The sequence below is a fragment of the Botrytis cinerea genome, chromosome 9 (assembly GCF_000143535.2).
Source record: "Botrytis cinerea B05.10 chromosome 9, complete sequence".
NCBI classification, from domain to species: Eukaryota; Fungi; Ascomycota; class Leotiomycetes; order Helotiales; family Sclerotiniaceae; genus Botrytis; species Botrytis cinerea.
Genome location: NC_037318.1, coordinates 218044 through 240760, shown reverse-complemented (window position 1 = coordinate 240760; position 22717 = coordinate 218044). Strand labels below are relative to the sequence as shown.

Sequence of the window (22717 nt, the reverse complement as noted above, 5' to 3'; positions counted from 1 at the left end):
TTTATTATAATTACACCCCTGGTGTGATAAAATCAAAACACACATCGGTGTAAATGCCGGTCTAGCCATTTATCCACTCCATTGAACCACACCAGTGTCTTTACTAGTCACAATCCACAGAATGCGATTCGTCAATGATGTCTTGTCCTAATGTGCTCCGTTTATCCTCGGCATAAGCTACCGATGATCTGGAATGTCATCCCTTATATCTTCCTTAGGTTCTTGGTGGTACCTTGGTTTCATTTTACATCTTACTTCAATCCCGCGTTGAGACGTTCCTCCAATGTGAGTTGTATAGAAATCATCTATCGCTTGTTCCATTACTGACCATTCAAGTGATATCGACATTTGAATTGAGTTTACCCCACGGATCTGCCCCACGATTTACCCCATCCGAGCTCCACAACCAACATATACATCCGACGTTATGGCGATGAACGGCAGAACTGCGTCGCAGGCTTTGAGATCTTTGCGAGTATGGCTTCTCTTTCCGATTGGCTATTTCATGCTAATACTGATATCTTTATAGCCTGCCAGTGTTCGTACCTTCGCCCTCCCAGCTCATCGAAATTATGCTACATCGTCCGAGCCAGATCTCAAAGCTACCTTCAAGGAGTGCATTCCTGCAAAGCGTGAGTTGTTGAAGAAAGTCAAGGCAAATGGCAACAAAGTTATCGGCGAGGTTAAAATCGAGAACACAATTGGTGGAATGAGGTACGATAAATTCGGCCCGACGTAGCATAAACGACACTAATGATATAATAGAGGATTAAAAGCCATGGTATGGGAAGGATCAGTTTTGGATGCCGATGAAGGAATTAGATTCCATGGCAGAACTATCAAGGACTGTCAGAAAGAGCTCCCAAAAGGAAAAAGTGGTACAGAGATGCTTCCAGAAGCCATGTTCTGGCTGCTTTTGACCGGCCAGATCCCTTCTACATCCCAAGTTAGACAATTCTCCAAGGAATTGGCAGAACAAGCGGCACTTCCGGACTTTGTCAATAAGATGCTAGATAACTTCCCAAAGGATCTGCATCCAATGACTCAATTTGCGATGGCTGTTTCAGCACTCTCACACACATCGAAATTTGCCAAGTCGTATGAGAAGGGGGTCAACAAAGCTGATTATTGGGAGCCAACTTTCGATGATAGCATATCTCTTTTGGCAAAACTTCCAGTTATTGCTGCTAAGATCTACCAAAACTCTTACGGAGGTGGTGGAGCTCTCCCTGCTCAGGTTGATCTGGAACAAGATTGGTCCTACAATTTTGCTGCCATGCTCGGTAAGGGGGGCAAGAAGAATGAGAACTTCCAAGATTTACTGAGGTTATACTTGGCTCTTCACGGTGATCACGAAGGTGGAAATGTTTCAGCACATACCACTCATTTGGTCGGAAGTGCTTTGAGCGATCCCTTCTTAAGTTACAGTGCTGGTCTACAAGGTCTTGCTGGACCTCTTCACGGGTGTGTAGTCAAAGCGTTTAAGTGAAGTCACAATTACTAACTGTTCATAGTCTGGCCGCACAGGAAGTTCTTAGATGGATTTTACAAATGCAAGAGCATGTCGGAACCAAATTCACCGACAAAGACGTATCTGACTACCTCTGGTCAACCCTCAAATCGGGTCGCGTTGTTCCAGGCTACGGTCACGCTGTTCTTCGTAAACCAGATCCCCGTTTCGAAGCTCTAATGGACTATGCCTCTTCACGGCCAGAGATTGCTAAAGATCCCGTCTTCCAACTTGTGAAGAAGAATTCTGAAATAGCCCCTGAAATTTTAAAAATTCATGGAAAAACGAAAAATCCGCATCCGAACGTAGATTCTTCTTCCGGTGTTTTGTTCCATCATTATGGTTTCCATGAGACACTCTACTATACAGCGACGTTTGGTGTTAGTAGAGGGTTGGGGCCTTTGGCACAATTGATCTGGGATAGAGCTTTGGGATTGCCTATTGAGAGACCTAAGAGTATTAATTTGGAGGGATTATTAAAGTTAGCGAAATAGATCTGGGCTATAAAAAGCATTACGGGTTGTAAAATAGATGATTTCAATAAATTAATAAAAATTTCCAAGAAATTATAGGCACTTATTTGTGATTGCTGACCCGTAGATTTTCAATCAGATAAGGGTGATATGGAATTCGATTTGGCGGAAATGCAGACGATTAATACAGTTAATACACACGTATCGTTAATGTTCAATGAAATTCTTGTTCTCTACGGAGGTAGATAACAAGGAGAACCTAATCAAAGCGCAAGTCAACCGAGAACTACGATATAGCTAATCTAATATAAGATAGGACATCAAGAACGCAGATAGGTTCGAGATCGTTCTAAGTATTCTCGGTTCTCAGTCTCACTTGGTAGAATAAATACCTTTATTTATGTAGCAATCTTGAGCATTAAACAAATGCAGTTCGACCAAAGTTTGTTGAGCGATACGAAAAAATCTCGCTTAAACACACCACTACTTGTGCTCGTCTGTGCAAATTCTCAATTGGAGTTTAAGCGCAGTACGAGAGCCTAGCTTAACGGTAGCATGGTGCTATGTGGACTCGGAGACTCACGGGAAGATGTCCGCTATGAGGTTTCAATTCCTACATAATTTCCCGTTTCAGAGCCTGCCTAGGTTCTATGAGATGAAGTGCGTAATCACGTACGACAGTGATAGTTCTCTGTGGGTGCTGGTTAATCGGAAACTTCTTGCATCCTTTTTTTGTTTCTTTTGAAGTGATTTTTAGCTATTATTCACTGGTAAGTCTACAACTTTGTACTGTATATCACGGTTTGAACTTCACTTTATTGTCCTGTTCTTGCATGCAATGACATATACGACTCTTTATTTGCGCTCATGACAAGAATTCTGGAACAGTACGGCACTTCTGATAAGCTTGCTGCATGCTTTTACCAACTTTTGATTTATTAGACAATTTTCTAACCCCGATATTACAGAAAGAAAAAGTCAAACTCATATTCTCTACTACACCACAGAAAATATCCCATAATTTTTATAAGCAGACAAACATCTGTATTAAAAAAAAATCAACTCAATGTCACCCCCACGAAATAAGGGCAAGGCTCTGGCCGCAATTGTGGAAAATGCTGCGTGGTCTCCTCGTTTTCGCTGTCAAGCTCTGCTCCCAAACCACAACATATCGCAAGCTAACGAATTAATAGTTACAGCTCAGGGAGCAGGCAAGAAACTTACACGCGGCAAGCGGCTTAGTAAAGGTAAGGAAGATTCCCCCCCAATTATGAAAATTCTTTCGATAGCTAAATGCATGTCTGGTCAAGAACAATCAGCCAAAATCCAAAAAGAACGTCTGGAACGCCTCCAAAAGAATCAAAAGCGAAGAGCTGACCGGAAGATCATAAGAATGCTAAAAAAATTGAGCATAAATCCAGAGGCTGAGAAGAAAAGAAAAGAAGCAATCAAGCAACGAAATGAGAAGCGTGTGAGAAAGAAGATGGAGATGAATCTGGATCTCAAGCAAGAAAACGCTGCCGATCAGCATAAGTAGAGGATGAAAGGAGTGAGAGGGGGTTTACAACAGGTATCAACACAATGAGCAGAAGTTAGCTCATGATTAATCTTTAGTTATGAAGGCTAGGAACAAAGCTTAAAGGCACTAATAAGGGGCTAGCTCTGTGTTTTCAAGCATGCATCTTCATTATTTCTTCTCGCATTCACAATTCAAAATTTAGCAGTACATGCTACTCTATTAAGAAACCGCCATAACTCAGTATACTGATATGAAAGTGACCGGTACGAAAGTAGACGGGATTTTTTGCTCCAAAATTTTATTCATTTCTTTCTCATGGCCTAAGAACACTTTTACGTTTTGAATTTCGGTAAAAGCAACTTTGCCGTCATATACCACCAGTAGTCACGGCGGAGAATCACTTTTTCAAGGCTGTAGTCAACTTCTTTGTAGCTCAGTTTATTTACTGATGCACTAATTGCGAGCCTAGAGATGAAAAAGTGATTTCCTGAAGCAATATCCACTTCATTTGAGGATTTTACTGCTAGGTCAGAGTATCCAAATTACGGGAGGCGCGGTAAGCAGCGAGGAATGGTGCACCAAAGCATGGCTCTTACATCAATGGCCGTTGTTTATAAGCAAAATGAACTGGGAGACTGGATCCAGAAGACAAGAAAGTCTTTCCTACATGTTCGGGACATGATATTGGCTGAAATAGATGTATGCATAGTAGGATATCCACTTCTGTGGAAAATGGACGAGGGAAAAATGGTATATGCCCATTTAATCGGTCGATTACAGCCAATAAACTTATGATAATTTATGATATCAGTTTATTTGAAAAATATTTAAGTATGGAAACGCAAACGACGATATAATACAGGAAAATGTGACGGAGCTTTGGGCTCTATTATGATGCTTTCATAGAGTATGCATTGTTTTTTACAGCATTGATTAGACTTCGGCTGGTAGCCAAAGTCTACGCCTTCCTTGAAAAATTAAAAATTTTAAATCTAAAATTCTAGCGGTTATATTGATGTCCGTCTATCATTAGCCCCAAGCCATTAAGCTAGTGTAAATCGGGATACAATGACTAAGCCGTCTAGTCCCGTCGCGCAACATCTTGCAGAAAGTATCAACTCGTAGATATAGAGTTTATGAGACTGGCAACGGAAGTGAAATAGATCAATAAGAAATGAATTTATTAAATGTTTAATGACTATTGATCAGATTACTCATCATATATCCTGATTATTAGCGAGCTTTACAGCATTCGACACTGGAGCTCTAGCAAATTTGGCGATTCACGGGTCAAAACTAGGTCTTTTGAAGAGATTCCGCAGATTTTAACCTTTTTGATAAAGAATGACGTGGGGCCAAAGCAGAAAATAAGCAGAAACAAGCATTTTGGCCTTATTGCGAGTGTTCAAACAACTGGATTCGCGGTTCCTGTAATAGAAGCAAGGAAGTAGGCTATGGATAGATCGAGGATGAGAGTTGCCATTGTCCCTGTGTCAGTCGCTACCATTTAATTGTTATATACCAAGCAATTTAGCATCAAATACCTCTACTAAGTATTATCACGGTGAATCTACCCCAATTGTCCGTAAGGATACAGAAGTATGCGTAGAAGAATTCTCACCTTCTTATTCCTCTAGTTAGTCTGTGTATGAAGACCATAAGCATATACCACCTCTATTAAATAATTCTACCCTTGTCAATATCACAACTTCTCTCGGTTGAGATTCACCCCTTTAGGTCTCCCTGCATCACCACGTGGAGATTACTTTTGATCTCTCCTCTGAACCATTTACAACACTATCAAAATAATCGTATGGGTAAGTAATGAAATTTATTACCACTTTGAAGTGCATTTAGAAATATCATAACTACCAGCCAATTATTAGACTCAGGATATTGCCGATTTGGCACCGGACATATTTTCGTCCGATATAAAGTTGACAAATTAATAGAATGGTATAAAATTTCTTGCAACTTGAGTTACTATCATGTCATTGTCGCAAACTTTGATAAAGATCTCTAAAATATTAATAAATAACATTGTTTACCAAACGCGTCCAAAACAAGTTCACGCGTTCTGACTGACGTGACAAGATTTGTTTATCTAGTGAATTGTTTTCGGTGCGGCGTTCTATATCTCGAACTTGCCCAATCTTCCCCGCGGCACGAATTCTGAACCCCTATAACCTCAACATAAACCACTAATTTACGATCCCACACTCCTAAAATTCACACGAATCGTAAAATACAAAGCGATAAAATCATGGGACATCCAGGGAAAGAAAGGCAGGAGCAGCTTCGCGCTGCAAAAGGCGTGAAGGAAAAAAGGGTCATTATAGAAAAGAGACGTGCCGCGCGAGCTGGTAAATTTGAGTCTCGTTCCAGTTCAAAGCTTCATAGTTCGTTTCTTTGTAATTTTATCTAGTACTGAAAGAAGTGCTAATTATTCCGCAGCTCTAGATCAAGGGTCTTTCGCTGCCGCAGCATATTCGTTCTCTGGTGCCATTACTTCCGAACACTCGGTCCAACAGCAATTGGTGTTTCTTCCTCGAGGTAAATTTGGGTTTTTTCAATCCTCTTTTCATGACTCGCTAAGTTGTGTAATTGATGTCAATATGCTAATTACATTTTCAAAACAGTTACCGCCAGCAATCTTGCCACATCAACCTTCGGTGCTACTGCTGGTACTGGCAGCTTTGTTGCTCCCTCAAGCAACCAAGCCCCACAAACTGATAATTCCTCTCGGCCAAGCACGACTACATCTCAACAAGCCTTCCCCGCTAGAATCGCTGCCGTCGCAGCAAGGCGTACCGGTGGTCGTCACCACAAAAGAAGTCGAGTTCCAAACCAAAAAGAACGTTTGTCTCGCCGCAGTATTTTTCGCGAGCTTACTGGTGTTCCTTTAGCTGCATTTGGCCTCAGTCACAACCTTGGGGGTTATGTCGCTGCTGACATAGTCGACAATTGGCCTTCAGAGGTTCTTGGAGAGGAGCTTCTTGATAGTGATGATAAAGAGGAAGAATATATGGAATACGATGATGAAGGGGTAGAGGATGTGGAGGATGATGATGACGAGGAGATGGTAGATGTAGGATATGACTTGGACATTTATGACAGCGATGGAACCGAGTGGGCTGCTTTCGGAGTAAATATGAAGGAGGGCCAGCCGTCATGATCAGATTCTCTGGTATCCGTGCAGCTTTGATAGACAGCGAGTTTTTGTTATCGACCAAGCTTACAAATGTGACACTAAGGTTCTGTATTCCTGAGCATCTGCATATACTTTCCAGACCCTTCCACGGCTCGTTGCCATTGAATAAATGCTGAATATTAACAATTGATCTAATATGCAAGGACAAAAATTCTCATTTGCCAGTTGCTAAGAACTTCACCTCTAGCATCTGCCACTGAGCAAAAGCCATTATCGAAGCAACGCAAACAGCCCAGTTTCCAAATGTTCTACATGTCAAGTATGGCACTTACCACACACCAACTAACTAGGCCGAGACCCCCTGCCAATGATAAAAAAGGCAGACAGAACACGAAAAAGTCAGAATCATCTATCGACAATTCCCAAAACCTAGCACTATAAACCATCTGCTTTCAAGCTTTTCTAGAGCTACCTAAAAATATACTGATGGTCATTCGCGAGTGAATTCTGCGTAAGTCAAGATATATTGATGACATGTCGCCGTTAAAAGACTTTTTCATCTTAGATAACTAGGTCATGCAAGTGGGGCTCTTTATGAACCTCAAGCCACAAAATATTACATTATGTAATTTCCAACTGCTCAACGACATCTCAAGTTTCAACAATACTTTCATCTAGCTGACGACAGCATAGAGTAGCTCACTAGGTTTTAAATGAAAAAAGTGATGATTTTTGAAACTATTTGTGTGCTCTAAGAAACTCAAACACATTCCATTACTACCTACGCGAAGGCGGCCATCAAATCCTCATTGCGGTCCCTCGTTCCCCTAATGCCATGCCTGAGAACTGTCTTAGAGTTATCACTTCTGGTAAGTTATCTCAACTGTTAATTTATTTGTGATCCTATGGTAGTTCAAAAAAGATCTGAACTTTCAGATTCAAATTTGGGTAGATATCCGGGTTGCATCAACATGGCTTCCATATTTACTAATTTCATCTAGATAGCTAGCTCCTTCTTATATCGATTTCAGCATCCGATATGAAATAATATCAGACTATTGCATTACGAGTAAGACCTTCAACCCACTACTACCTTTTACTACATGCATCTTTGGAGACTGTCAACAAATTTCCTGCAATTATGGAGTTACATGAATAATGATTATGGAAAAAATTATATATACGCCAGATCTGTGGTCTAACTCTTTTTTCCAAGAATTTCCAATATTCACTCTCAAGCGTTCAGAGGCTGATGGTGAGGGAAATACCTAGTAGAGGAACACAGCAAACATAGCAAACTAGTTTCGAATGTGGATACCTATGTAAGTGACATGTTTACCCGAAATCTATATGCAGCACCATTCTTATTAACTTCTTATTTAGACCTTGTACGCATACGCTATGAATGATGTAAAAAAAAGGTTTCTTCTTAAGAAGATTGTGGGTTTCCAAAGATTGTTTGTTGATGTCCGAAGACTATCAATCGTCATGGAATTGAACCATGTGATCACGGGATTAAACCGTGAAGCAAATTTGAACAGATGTTCAAGAATCATGTGATAAATGTATGGTACTAAATTGGTTTCGGAGAACGGTTGAAACAGGCCCTCCTGACTTCTAGGATTGCTCCTAGAAGACGGGACTCTTCATCGTGCGGTTTATAACACCGAAACCAGTGTAAGGTAAGCAAATTCATTAAATGTGGCTGGGAATTTGGGGCAATACTTATCAATAATCGAGTACCAAGACCACTACGCCAAAACGTATGCCAGTCTTGGTACAATTGTTTGGCTTCTTGTTTGGATATATAAACAATGCGCGGAGGAGGTGAATGTACAGATAGTTGTATACCCAATTGCGGGGAGTATTCATCCGTATGATTTCACCTGTACGGTTCCATCTCTTTAAACATATTCTAGGAGTGAGCTATACATAAAATTGAATGCAAATCGTGTGTCTACAATTTGCTTTTTCGCGAAATGGAACTTTACACTTCGGTTGTAGTATGATAGGTCTCTCAATAACACGCTTGTATCCCAAACTCCTTGAGTGATTGCCTGAATTACCACTACTAGTGGGCTACCAATCGACTTCACAACTCGCAGAGATAACAACTTTTTGGGGTTAGAACGACAAGAACAAAATGGTTGCTCAGTTCGGGACAAGAGCCAAAGGAAAGACGCAAAACGCCGAGAGAAGATGCAATGATGATTTCGAAGAGGTCCAGACAAATTTGTGATATATAGCTGAGAAACTGTGATGGCAATGGAAATTACAAATAAAAAAGCCAGGCAAGAGAGGGGAATTTGTTGCTAGTTGAGTAAATTGAGATGAATGGGGCGAAATTAATCGCGCTTCAAATCGGGGCTTCAAATCAGAGAACGAAGCACAAAATATGTGTCTTCTTTGGTACGGACACAGAAAGTAGACTGAGTCAGACTGACAATATCAACGTAAAATCCAAACGGAAGAACAAATGACCGTGAAGGGCGTTAACCTTGAGAACAAGCGTGCAGGGCAGTTTCAGAAACAATAAAGGAAAAGCTGGGGAAGATGGTGATGGAGATGGGATGAATAGGGAAGATTTTAGGGGATTTTCTAAGTCAGTTTCTCGTCCTAATATTTAGCTAAAATCTAGTGGTCTGTGAGGATTCTAGACTTGGATTCTAGAATTCTACTGCAGTCTAACCTTAAAGCATTGGATTAGATCTGCCATCTTATCTGGACAAAGGATATCACTGGCTCTATCCATCCGTGAAGAAACATATTGGAATTCTTAATCCGCTTAGAAGAGGATGCTTGATGTGGCCGGTATTTAGACATCTTAGATATTCAATTTGACTTCAGCTGTCAATACCCCTATGTTTTCTACCCGTAGATGATGGTGTTCAAAAACTTACTTACCAAGTCACCCTTTCTTTCGTTGAAGCTACTGCGAGATAAGCATTTTAGATGTTTCAGACTCACAGACCATCACGTTGTGATTTCTAGGCAGTTGATATCGCTCCATTAGCGATGAAACTGAATCAGGGCAAACACCACATTTATTCAAACAAATCGTCCTCCGACTCATAAAAAGAATCCAAGTCAGAATAAGTCTAAATTTAACCTAGCCCACTGAATCCGAGTGATCCCCTTTTCTCCACACATGATTCGTGCATCTCTCATCCGAGAGTTTTAGCCTTATGCATCGATCCGACGAGGCGTCAAAGACCCGAAACGATCAGCAATCAAAAAGTGGGACGCAAGCCACTATACGAGATGCCAAGATGTGGTACCTGGGAATCCAGACTCAATTCGGTTGGTGCGCAATATGTTGACTGGTGAAAGGTTTTCTTTCTTCTTCATGCAGGTGGATTGGACTTTCTTTTCATGTCTTGGATTTCTTGGGGTAATTTATCAGGTGCAAAGATCGGATGTGATGATGATATATAGATCACCAGGCCCGAGCGACGAATTCTGAATACTGCAAATAGATTGCATGCGAGCCAAGGATATGTGCAGATTTGACGTGCAACCGTGAAAATCAAAAATTGTTAAGTAGTTGAATATTTTCCTCGGATCATACCACTTTGCTCCAGCTCTTATTATTCATTTGTGTATAAGCATCTCCATAGCTCGACACGTTTAATCGTTGTCGGCGTCCCTTCTTTTTTCAACCCATAGTCTTTTCTGCTTCTTCATCTAAATTTGAAGCTTCCTTTCGTTTGAATTTCCCCGTTAATAATATGAAGTTATCATTGGGTGATCTGGCATGGGGGGTGGTGTCTTGCGCTACGGTTGTGAGAGCTGCTTGCTCAAGTAATCTATTAATCGATAATTATGCAAAGTTTTCCAGTCATACTAATTCCCTTGGCCAATGGACAAGTGGTAAGTAACTCCTTTAAATTTGTCACACTTGCCCTAACACACGATACAGACGATGGTACAATTACCAGTTTAAAAGCCGATACCGCAAACAAGAAACTCACATTCACCAGCAAAACCAACAGTTATTTCTACACCACTTTCGATTGCACGAAAGCGAAAACAGAGCAGTACAATGCAATAACATTTCCAGTCAAAGGGCCTGCCGGCTCTTCATTCAACCTAGAGCTACAGACTAAAAGTTCATGTACAGCGACTACTTATAAAAGCTACTACACCACTATCAATGGAATGACCGGAGCTACCCAAACCATTACGGTACCATTGAGTGCTTTCTCTGGAGCCAACTTGGATGCAGTCTCTGGGCTTCTTTGGGAATCCTTTAGTGTCAAAGGTGCTTGGGAAATTGGCCAAACGAATTTTGTTTGTGCCGGTGGTGCCGGTAGTGTCGGAGGTTCATCAAGTTCAATCTCGACTTCTAGTACGATATCCACAAAAGGGGCTGTTGTGACAAGTAGCTCTTCGACTGTTTCAAATACCTTAGCTACTACTTTGAGCACAGTTACTCCAAGTGTTACTTCCAAAGTTCTATCTAGCAGCGTCAGTGCTTCGGCTCCAGCAGGAGCCTGCACGAACTTGCTAATTGATGACTTTGCATCTCAATCTCGTTTGACTTTCTTATTCTACAATGCCATGCTACAACCATCTTCCGATGATGGTAGCATGGCGCCAGTGGCAGAAAGGGCAGATACCGCCACTTCGGTCATTGTGGCTAACAATCATGTTACTTTAACATCTCTCGCTGATGGGTCGTCTTACTGGTATACCATGTTTGGCTGTTTAAAAGCAACCAATGTGTATGGCGGGATTGGATTAACCATCAAGGCCGCAAAAGGAACCACATTGGGTATCGAGCTGCAGACTTCGAAGACTTGTGATTCTGGCAACCCAACACTGATAGACGTCTCTTCTGCGGATCTGGGATGGAGCTTTGATGGAACTGAGAAGTTCTATACAATTCCTTTCTCTAAATTCCCTGGGCTTGACACTGATCATTTGGTCTCTGTTCTATTTTCGGGCATTAGCAAGCCAATTACTCTTGGCCCGATGTCCTTCTATTGTGGTAACACAGGGACCGCTTACCCAGTTCCCACTACTGTTCCGGTCGTTGAGCCATCCTCGACCATTCCTGCAACCACAGGACCTTCAGCATATGTTATTGATACCTTCGGAAATGCAGACTCTAATAACCTTGGCTTCTATCATGGTGGAGACGAGACCGCAACCTACAAACAATCTGGAAACAAACTTACCATCAATACTAAGGGCAATTCTGACCTTGGTTGGTACACTCAAGTTTCCAATGGATGTCTCGACTTTACCCCAAACGACAATGGCTATCTTCACATCGCTTTTACCGGAAGTAATGCCTTTACCATTGCTCTTCAGCAACATAATCCTACTTGCAACCCTGATCTTAGTCCGTTCCCTTTCACATGGGATTCTGTGGAAGCGTCAAGATACTCCAACTCGAAGAAGACCGATATCTACGTACCAATCTCCCACTTCGAAATAGACCGCAAACTTAGCGTTGGATTCGCGCTCAAAGGTTTCTATACCTCCGATGATACAGTCATCTCAAAAATGGAAATTGTCAACTCCGCTCCATCTGGATTTTTAGTTCCGTCCAAACTACCAACAGCACCTCTCATATTCTCCTGTACACGTCCTAACTCGTTCGCTTTCGCAATCGATGATGGTGATCCACAACTCGCCCAAAGAGTCGTCTCTTCCGTCGCAGCAGCAGGTATCCACGTAACATTTTTCACCGTTGGTGCAGCTCTCCTCGACCCGTCTACGAATCTCTCAACAGTTTATTCCAACATGTTGAGTCTTGGTCACCAAGTTGCATATCATTCTTACACGCATCCCCCCATGGAAGGCCTGCCTACCCTCGCATCCATCGATTGGGAACTCAATAATGATATCTCTGCCGTATCGACCGCGCTCTCCGGTCACACATCAACCTATTTCCGCCCTCCATTCGGCACAGAAGGCGCACGTGTTCGTCAACGTCTCGCTGCGCTCATTCCAGGTTCCAAATTCGTCGAATGGTCGGTTGATGTACAAGATTGGTTATGGGCCTTGAGTGATACGCCTGAAAATCAGCTTACGAACTTCCAAAGTGACGTGGATAAGGGGGGAAACTTAGTGGTGATGCATTATTTGTACGAATCGACTGTGAATTATCTGCCACAGTTTATTGAGATTGCGAAGAAAACGGGGAAGCAGCTGATGAGGGTGGATCAATGCTTGGAAGATCCTAATGCGCCGCCTTTGTGAGAGGCTGATGGTGTGTGTGAATTGTCAGATAATATATAACGTTATAAAGAATAGTCAATCTTTTTATACAAATCCACGAGTTCTAAGAGCAGTTAATTTGATTGTCTGGCCTGCTACCCGTCGTAACTGCCGCTTCCGTTTATTTCCCCTTTACCGTCTCCACCACCTTTAATTATTGTCGTCCTTATCATGTTCCCTATCCAAATCCATATCCCACAAGCCAACTCAATCATTTTGTCTTCATCGTTATTATCATAGGCATCCTCGCCATCTTCATCTTTGTCCTTGTCGCCGCCAACAATTCCCAAGCTACGTAAACCTAACTTGAGGTCCGCTTTGATAGGGTCTTCAGAGAAGCGATATGATGTACCAACATACATTTTCGAAGTGATTCAGGTCTCGTTTTTGCATTCTTATTTCAACTGGGACGCGAGGCTGATGCCGTGGTGGAAGTTTCGGCGAATTTCCTAGTAGACAAATAACGCATGGTTAGATGTGCCAACACCTCCACAAACGGCCCTATATTCTGCCCTATAGTATCATACCTCCTTCTGGCTGTGAACGTACAGAATTTTGCATCTCCGTATTATCATTCGCGGGCTGTTCTATGTGTGCTGTATAATTAGCCTTATACAATCTAAATTATGGACTTGGGCGCGGCAAACACGTATGCATACCATATCACCAACCTGAGGTAGTTTCTTGGCCCTTTCACGGAGTAGAATTGAATATTATCTTTCGACCTGGCTTCTGCCAACGATGAAAGGCCATTATGATATAAATCCGAGGTTATTCATTGGGAATGTTTGATGCTTATGATAGTCGGATGGAATGGTGTTGCGCAGAGATGGATGGAAGTTATGCTCTCATTTTTTCAAATATCTCAAATGCTTAAAATTCACTTCTAAAACTCAAATTCACATGTATTGTGTAGGCTGGTACTACTACTTGTCTAGCAGCGTCTTCATATAGATGTAGAAATGACAATTAGAATTGCTACTCATCTGGAAGTTCGTGAAGTATGTAATGGGCCTGAATCATGGGACACAAGGATACCAAAATAATCACTGAAATACACGATTCCGAAACAAGCCTATACTATGGTTAGTGGTGGTAAAAGAGGATAGCTCGAAACTAAAACATTGATTCAACCCTGTGTAAGATTGGTCGAGTATCAGAAACTAGCCACCCTATCAAAACAAAAAAGAAGCGTTATGTTTCTGCGTTTGAAATACCAAGGGAGCCTGAGACTCCGCTCACAAACCCTCTCACAGACCTGTAGAGCCCAGCGAAATTGTTTATCTATCCTAGAACGCAGATTACACAAATCTAATCACCACATCAAAGCATCGCTCCAGACTTGATCACATCCATTCATTCCTGCCTTGCTTTCACCACTGGCATTTCCACCACTAGATTCATCCGCATCGTCATCTTTGCGACGGAGCCCAAACCAATCCGAAAGCTTGTTCTTCAATTCCTCTTCATCTTCTTCGTCATCATTATCATCCTCGTTGCTATCATCGCCACCTACAAACTCCTGCCTCGCCAAGCGGAGCTCCCAAAGTTGATGAGCAAGACTCGCAACTTCTGCTTCTATTTTGGCTAATGCTTCGGCGGCTCGGCGATCATGACGTCTCTTCTTGGTAGCAGCAAGAGCTGCCGCACGTCTCTCCTTCTCCTTCTTTGACCCTAAGATTCATGTGTGTCAACAGATATATGGCTACGCATTATAATGAAAAATGCTATTAAACAATGTATCTATTACTTTGGACCTGACGTACTCTTTGATGGGGCATGATCGACGGAAGCGAGAGCTTTTGCACCTAAAATATATTAAATCAGTTCAGTTGCACTCGGGATCATATCAATTTATTGTGATCAACGGAGGAGTCTTCCAACTTACGTTGTTCAGCAGCGAAAATCTCATCAGCCCTGATGTTGGCGCGGACGATTTTCTTGGCAGAGGCACCTTGTTCGTGCTCCAAAGCACGCATGTGACCTCTATGAGCCGCAGCGTAGTTTGTTTTTGCTTTTTTTGATTTCTTATTGATATAAGTCATTGTGTTCTGCCTGTACTCGTTTGATATTTCGAGAGAGGATGTGGTAACTGGACTGTAACGATACCGAGAGAACTCGAAATAATCACAAATGCTTGTTTACATAGATAGCTCACAAGTCGCTGATGACTAGATCATTTTGTTCTTAATTTTAACCAATGAAACCTTCAAATATCAATTAATTAGACGAGAGCTCAAATGGGCAAACGAATCTAATTATATCATGAAAACGCGTGCAGTGAACTGGCTCTTACCCGCGACTTTCGCGCAACCAAATATGAACAAAGCTTTCAGAATCCCGAACCATAGTTAAAGCTTTGAACTCACGGCAGTAATGGGTGGTTCAACAAACTTACACACTGAAGTCGTGTTGAGTATCGTAATACTCTTGGATATTTGAAGTGTGCGTTTAAAGTCTATCGGGATGAACGACAAGATATCCAGCTCCCAGACATAAACCAAAATTATCAATATTAATTTGAAAAATGATATTTTAGTCTTATTATTCTTAAAAAAAAAGCGATCCTTGACAAGAGAAGATCAACTCAAATTTGCAACGAAATAGAACAAAGTATTCTTTTAGGGAATTTTGAGTAAGAATTTATCATTCAGTAACATTAGAAAGCCTTTATTATAGTTATGGGTCATCGACTTTCCCAACATCAATCCTGTTCAATCAGCACAAACAGCACCATTTGATTTATCTCACAAATGGTATAATAAGTGAAGGAGGTGTTAGATAGGATGTAAACAGAAAAAATGTAACGTTAATCGTTGTGCTTTTGAGTGGTACGAAAGTAATCGCATTTAGCAATTAAGCTATCAAACTTGCAACTCCATTCCTATATAGAAATGATCTAGAAATAACGATAGAAGTTGCTCGTTCTAATAAGTTTCCTGATGTGAAAAAAAGATACTGTTGGATACCGCCCAGTATATAAGTAAGAAATGCCACCGATCAGATGCATGACTTGAGTTTCTATCTTGGGTAATTTCACGGCTAGTTATATGATCAATTAGTGATAGATTGATAATTCAGCACTTTGAATTTCTACTTTTCATCAAACTCCCTGAAACTTGAATGTTACTCTATCTTTTAATTTTTGTGCTTTTTTCTACGATTCTGGGCGCTTGGATTAGTCATCGAATCTACACCTTGCATTCGCTTAGCCGTTCGAGGTCAATGCTAACCGGAGATCAATACAGCCGCTTTACATGTTTATGACAGGCTTCTCCCATGTTTCTGAGCGCATACAGCAAAAAATTGTGGTGATAGCATTTTGTGTAGTCATACATTCAGACAAAGCGGTCAATTTACTTGATCGGTTTAAATCTCGAATGAATTTTTCAATAAGCAACAGACTAGTCTACGCCCTCAATGAGCAAACGCAGGCTCATACAGTCGCAGGTTTCCACTTTCAAAGGTTTGCGATCGTCTTTCTTTTTCTATCAATGAAACAAATAAAAACAACGTTATTATATAATAATAAAATATTATCCTACAGATGTGGATGGGAACGAAAGAGACTCAGAAATTAAATGACAGGTTGAGTGCTTTGATGTACAACGCTCAACAACCGATATAATGCTCAGTCAGGCAAGAAAAATTGAATAGACAAAAAAGAACCAAAAAAGCTATTAACTCTTAAGCTCCGAATACCAACTCTTGGGCCTGCATTATCTGATCTATAGTCGAAGGTATGGCTAAGGGATTCAAACCCTCTCGTTGAAGACTTTCCTGGCTAACCCCTGACCCGCTTTAGTCCAACAGCCCACAATCATCAAAGCAACCCACTACGTCAGGCGTGAGTGCTATGTGATATTTGATACGAATCCAACACCTTCAGGACATATAATCCCTTCCGGATCTTGAAATATTGTCTTCCCATTTCCCGCCTCTAGTTTATTCCTGTCTATCGGTCATTAGGACTCAACTCAAAATCAGCGCGACCAGGTAGTTTCCCGCTGTCTCCAGCCCAAACCAAGAACACAACCATGATTCTCCTTACTACGGCTGCAGATTCTACATTCAAATGACACAGGTGGCAGACAAGAAGAGGCGCTTAGGATATATAAGAATGCGGAAGATAAGGCGGCACAGGAATACCAGAGTTACGAGAATAAGACCGATGATGGAGATGTCGATGACCGTGCAGGAGGCAATACTCGTGGAACGCTGTTTGCTCACCGGATTTTATCTTTTAGAAAATCAGGTAGGAATCTCCATCAGTGAAACATTTATCTACAGACCGCTCACCTACCCATTTAAACATCCCTAGGCTTCTCCTTCGGTCCCGCAAAGAACTTCAACCGCATCAACATCACCGGCAGAAAAACTCCTAGTCCGTTCATCCCGACCAATCCCCTCGAAAGAATCAAATAGAAGATGGATATGAACGCGAGATCCTATTTCTTGGTTATCGTTTTATGCGGGGGCAACGCAACATTTCACATTATATTCTCAAAGATAGCACCAAGACACTCTTTTTGATTTCTGTCTGGCTGGTCGTCAATTAAAGACCCAATACTGTCACCGTCGTCGTAAGTGAATTACGTGCAGTTAATAGAAGTTTCTGATCCAGGAAAGTATGTAAGAAAGTGGGGCGCCTAGGAACGAGCTGGAACATCACCTCATCGTCACTTCGAGATGAACCGTACTAGAAATACTACAAATCGGTTGATATCAGCAACATGTGCAGAAAATTAAACAAATATTTCATCGATAGTGCAATTTATCTTGCATTCCTTGGCTACTATGATTTCTCATGCCATTTTGTGGAGTTGCTGAAGTTTCTGGCGGGAGTACTGATTCGATTTCGAAGGGCACGACTGGATACAATGAATACAGGGAGATTATAGGCATCTGTCTGATACTTTATCTCTTTTGTATCTCTAGAAACGAAAAGGCAGAAGTCTAATATGACTATACGTATTCATTGTGGGTAAAATGGCAATGAAGCGGCCAAAATTATCGTCATCTCTCAATATTGGAGTAATGCCAGGGAAAAGAATCATCACTGATCTGGTTCCGCAGGCAACAGTCTACATAGTGATTCCTGCATTCTAAAGGAGAGTCTCGAGGAGTGATAGGCAATAGCTCACCAAAAAGCAGGTTTAGTTCCCATACACGTCATCTGCTATATAACTAACCAGTCTACGAAACGAATCCCGCAGTCCAGTGGAAGTCTAATGGCCCAGTGTTTGTGTATCCAAGATCCAGAGATCCTCCTCAGTGGACCGATAATGATATATGGAAGATAGCACAATTCATGCACGCCTTCTGTTTGCTCCTATTTGCGATCATGACTCACAAGAGCTCATATCTTTTATTTTCTTACCAGCTATCAAAATCACCTCTACATAATTAACAAGTCTCCTCAAGATTAATCACCGCATTTTGACAGGCAAGTTCCGCGCTGGAATACATCATGGCTGAAGTTAACATAACTCATTAACACCTTTGTAATTTCCTTCTCATAGTTCTCGATAAACTCGCACAATCCCAGGAAAGATGACAATAACAACACATCATCAAAGTCTGCATATTCTTTGCACTTTCTCTACTACAATAACTAAGGCTAGCGCACCTGATCGTTATGAGTTTCACATCTAAAATATCATATCACAATCGACAACATCACAATCGTAAGAAAAAACGCACCACGCATCCGTCTTCTATCTCAGTATCGTCATTCCGTGGTTCGGTTATTTTTAATATATCCCCATCGATCTCACCGCAACGTCTATCCAGTAAAAAATCCGAAGCAGAGATTAAGGTTAGAGTCAGAGAAAGGCAAACTGACACCTGCTGCTCGAAGAAGCACACACGACATTTCCTAACTCCTTGAGCCAGTTCAAAGGTGAATGGGCTGATATATCTATTTATAAATAGGATTAAAAGTGCATTGATGTAGCATACTATCGGGACAGCATCAAATTCAAGTATAACAGGTATGGTATATGCTGGAAACTATGGAACTCTAAACATAGGTCTTCATATTTCTGGGTGTAATGAATAAAATCGGCACAAATTTTATTTCAGTTTCAAGAACCTGCCAGTTCGATATTGAAGAGAAAATTGGAAATTATCGTGGAATGTAATGTATTTTGTGATTGGAATGTATGGATTAACTCAATGGTCTATCTGAACCTTGGGGCAAAACACCAATTCAAAAATATTGATCTCAATTCTCGATTTCATCTCATCCTCGCCCTCACTCTCTCCTCCCACTTACCTCCACAACTTTTTCCATCCCATCCCATCTCATCTATATCTACACCCCCAACCTCCAGCTAAGCACCCGAATCCTCCTCTATTTCTCCCCAGCCTCTACCCAATCACCGCTATTTCGTCTTCTCCCGCTCTCTTGCCTTGCAACTCTTCACCTGCCCCTTCAACCTCCCTCCTCTCTCACACCCTCTACGTATATCCTCCTCTATCTCAGAAACACCCTATTCCCCTCTCTCCCCTCACCATCTATACACCACATCATTCCATCCAATTCACCCTCACCTCATCCTAACTCTCACACATACCCCTCCCTACAAGAAACAAAACAAAACAAAACAAAACCAACACCCACATCTTCTTTAACAAAAAACCAAAACCCATCATAGCATCACACTCACCGGTACCGAAAACCTCTGGAAACCCCGTTACTCAACCCCTCATCATCTTCATCTTCATATATTTCTCTCTGCTTTTTCGTCTTTTTCTTGGTGGTGTGATATGCTGATTTCGTGGGCATGAGACTACGTACTATGTGTATACACACTATCCAAATCGCCTGGAGAATTCATAGAACTCCCTTCTGTATTGTCCGTCTATCCATTCATCCACCCATCCACTCTAACTCCTAAAAACAATCCCCAAATCCCCAAATCCGCTCTTCAAAATAGCAAGCCCAAGTATTTTTTTTTTTTTCCCTATATCCCACCCAGACCAACACATCAACACCCAAGAATGAAATTCCTCTCAGCCCTCAAAAACCCTCCTCCAAGTATTCCATTTCCTCTCCCTTCTCCTTCGTTTTCAAAAAAAAAAAAAAAAAAGAAAAAGAAAAACTTCAAATAGACACCTCTTAATAAATATCAAATATCAAATATCAATCGAACCCATTTCCCCAAAAAAATTCCACACCTCAGCAAACAATCCACAATCATTAAAGAGATATATACCACATATACCATACATACCAAACCAAATCCAAATCAAATATCCATCTCCCAAAAGATCATCACCAAAATCTCCAATAACAAATCCTCTCAAACTCTCGGGGAAAATACACGATGAATCTCAATAAGATGTATGAGCAAGCCAAGCCCGCCTAGATTTTCCAACCATCTACTAATTATTTCTATATATACCTCTCTGTATATAATAAAAAAGGCTCTTATAAATCCGAACCATGCTAGCAAAGTTCGCCTCACCTCACCTCCCCTGTTCCCCGTCTCTTCTACACAATAAATGGAATGGCAGAATTCATATCTCCATTTGGATACTAGCCTCACTTCACATCAATCATCTCACTAACATCACTAATCATACTTCTCATTCAAAAACGACATGATATTGAAACTCAACGATCTTCATTCATTCTAGCGTGATATCTATCTAAAATGATCCAGCTTGACCTAACAACTGTACGCTAAAATCCAAGCAAAAAGCTGATGATTCAAGAAAATTGAAAAAAAAAATCTATTCAGAAATGCCGGTACCACGGATAGCATCAACTTGTTCGCTGAGAAGAGCGTTGTTGGATGGAGCGGCGAGAGGTGGTCCTTCTGGAGTAACGTAGGCTTTTGTCATACCACCGTCGACAACAAAATCCTGTAGTTAATGTTAGATAAGCGGGTTTGCGGGGCTTGGAAAATGGTAGAGGAATAGGGATGGAGAGAATCAAGAAAGAAAAACATACCTGTCCGTTAACAAAGCTACTCTCATCACTAGCCAAGAACAAAACTGCTTGAGCTTGCTCAATAGCCTCTCCGAATCTTCCACTTGGGAAATGAATCTCACGCCTAAGTCTCTTAGGTTGGTCATCTCCCAACCAATCTTGGAGAAGAGGGGTGTTCAATGGAGCTGGGCATAGCGCATTGAATCTGATACCCTCTCTCGCGTGAACGATAGCCAATTCTCTAGTCATAGCCAAAACTGCTCCCTTGGAAGCTGTATATGCTAATTGAGGAGTAGCAGAACCGACGAGGGCAACAACAGATGCAGTGTTGATGATAGAACCACGAGCCTTCTTGTTCTTACGCATAGAAATGACGGCATGTTTGCAACCAAACCAAACACCCTTAACGTTAATAGCTTGGGTCAAATCCCAAATCTTCTCGGGGGTATCAATAGCATCGGCATCATCAGCATGCATAATTCCAGCATTGTTGAACATGATGTCAATACCACCCCAAGATTCGAGATGAGCAACTGCAGCTTCAATATCAGATTCTTTGGAGACGTCGCACACTTTAACTTCAACTTTGTGGGCGGATGGAACTAGTTGTCTGAGCTTTGCAGCGGCTTTTTCGAGTGCTGGTGCGGAAATATCGGCCATGAGGACATTGGCGCCCTCCTTGGCGAAGAGGATACAGGTTTCGAGACCAATTCCTCTGGGGCGAGTGTCAGTATGTGTTGATGATTTTCAATATGGATGTTTCGTGACACAGAATTCTCAGTATGATTGGCTCACGGCCCGCTCAGATAATGCCGTCGCTCGTCCCATTACAAAAACGATGGAGGTCACGTGGGTGGCCAGAGCGAACATTCTCATTGATGAGGAGGATTTGATAAGGGCATAACTCTGAAATAAGAGGGAAAACTAGATGCGATACTTATCGACCTGAATTTTCAAATCCCGCACATCCCGAGCCACACCGAAGATTCCATATCAAGGGAAAGATAAAGACATGACTCACCCAGCAGCACCAGTAACGATAGCATTCTTACCATGCAGTCTTCCCATCTGGAAGCTGTTGATGGTAGGAACTTTTTCTCCGCTGCCGGCCATGTTGAATGTATCACTGGTATGAATACTGTGTTCTATTGAAGATCTTGTCAGCTATTTACGAACTCTCCACCTAAGAAAGCGTTGTGCTCATAATGTTCCTGTGTGACAAACAAACGCTGCTGGTCTCTCTCACAATGAAAATGGAAACTTACTCTTTGTTCCTGATGTCGGTGTGTGTGTGTGTGTGATGGTGTAGAAAAGAAGAATCTCGAGAAGCTGCGATAAAGCTGTTGAGAACTGTTCACCCTTTGTAGGATTGTGTGATGGAAGTAACTCGAAATGATCCGAAGATCTGTTATGCAATATTATTTGTGATGACAATTGAATCTAAGAGAGAGAATGTGGATGCTGATGTGTCACTGGTATCAAGTACGGAGCACACACGAGCTCATACACTTGGTCCGTTCTCGCTGGGCAGTGGAGGGTCGTGGAGGGTCGTGGAGGGCAGTGGAGGGCCAAAGTCGTAGATTTCCTTATCGTTCCGAAGAACAACCATTGGGTTGATTCCCGAAACACGATTCAGGTGGTTTGATGGCAGTGCAATGAATGGCAAATGAAACTCACCGCTGCTTTTTCTGATAAAGAGCGATTGAGCTGATAGGGGAACGCAGCCGAAAAGGAAATCTGTTACGATACGACGATACAACGATACAACGATACAGCGATACAACGATACATGCCTCGATCCTCTCCAAGCTCCAAGACCACCCGAACCCGGGGTTTGATGACTGAATGTGGACATAGAAAACCCCAGACGACTGGATGGGTGGGCTGTTGGCTGTTG

General features: G+C 41.8%; 6 protein-coding genes across 8 annotated transcripts; 4 read left to right on the top strand and 2 right to left on the bottom strand.

Annotated features, from left to right (window-relative positions):
* The first annotated feature begins 119 nt into the window (after window positions 1-119).
* On the top strand, window positions 120-2085 carry Bccit3. Its single transcript, XM_024694871.1, has 5 exons — window positions 120-285; window positions 337-475; window positions 530-714; window positions 766-1464; window positions 1515-2085. Exons 2-5 carry the CDS (start codon window positions 428-430, stop codon window positions 2002-2004), a joined length of 1422 nt encoding a protein of 473 aa, XP_024550664.1. The 5' UTR covers window positions 120-285; window positions 337-427; the 3' UTR covers window positions 2005-2085.
* A 936-nt stretch (window positions 2086-3021) lies between these two features.
* Window positions 3022-3531, top strand: BCIN_09g00640 (hypothetical protein). The gene is made up of 2 exons (XM_024694870.1): window positions 3022-3230; window positions 3294-3531. The coding sequence occupies exons 1-2, from the start codon at window positions 3050-3052 to the stop codon at window positions 3518-3520; spliced, it is 408 nt and encodes a 135-aa protein (XP_024550663.1). The 5' UTR covers window positions 3022-3049; the 3' UTR covers window positions 3521-3531.
* Window positions 3532-5712: 2181 nt separating this feature from the next.
* On the top strand, window positions 5713-6838 carry BCIN_09g00630 (hypothetical protein). 3 transcript variants are annotated; one of them, XM_001552627.2, is made up of 3 exons: window positions 5713-5865; window positions 5963-6055; window positions 6142-6838. In XM_001552627.2, the coding sequence occupies exons 1-3, from the start codon at window positions 5766-5768 to the stop codon at window positions 6675-6677; spliced, it is 729 nt and encodes a 242-aa protein (XP_001552677.1). In that variant the 5' UTR covers window positions 5713-5765; the 3' UTR covers window positions 6678-6838. The 3 variants fall into 3 exon arrangements, with proteins under 3 accessions (XP_001552677.1, XP_024550661.1, XP_024550662.1); XM_024694868.1 differs by having other exon boundaries at window positions 5957-6055; XM_024694869.1 differs by having other exon boundaries at window positions 5713-5901; window positions 5957-6055.
* Window positions 6839-10055: 3217 nt separating this feature from the next.
* Window positions 10056-12979, top strand: BCIN_09g00620 (hypothetical protein). Its single transcript, XM_001552625.2, has 2 exons — window positions 10056-10523; window positions 10573-12979. The coding sequence occupies exons 1-2, from the start codon at window positions 10382-10384 to the stop codon at window positions 12861-12863; spliced, it is 2433 nt and encodes an 810-aa protein (XP_001552675.1). The 5' UTR covers window positions 10056-10381; the 3' UTR covers window positions 12864-12979.
* A 1012-nt stretch (window positions 12980-13991) lies between these two features.
* On the bottom strand, window positions 13992-15010 carry BCIN_09g00610 (hypothetical protein). Its single transcript, XM_001552623.2, has 3 exons — window positions 14770-15010; window positions 14648-14689; window positions 13992-14555 (listed from the first exon to the last, which is right to left on the bottom strand). The coding sequence occupies exons 1-3, from the start codon at window positions 14924-14926 to the stop codon at window positions 14197-14199; spliced, it is 558 nt and encodes a 185-aa protein (XP_001552673.1). The 5' UTR covers window positions 14927-15010; the 3' UTR covers window positions 13992-14196.
* Window positions 15011-20496: 5486 nt separating this feature from the next.
* On the bottom strand, window positions 20497-22558 carry BCIN_09g00600 (hypothetical protein). Its single transcript, XM_024694867.1, has 4 exons — window positions 22086-22558; window positions 21842-21965; window positions 20842-21535; window positions 20497-20753 (listed from the first exon to the last, which is right to left on the bottom strand). Exons 2-4 carry the CDS (start codon window positions 21931-21933, stop codon window positions 20622-20624), a joined length of 918 nt encoding a protein of 305 aa, XP_024550660.1. The 5' UTR covers window positions 21934-21965; window positions 22086-22558; the 3' UTR covers window positions 20497-20621.
* Between the last annotated feature and the right edge of the window lie 159 nt (window positions 22559-22717).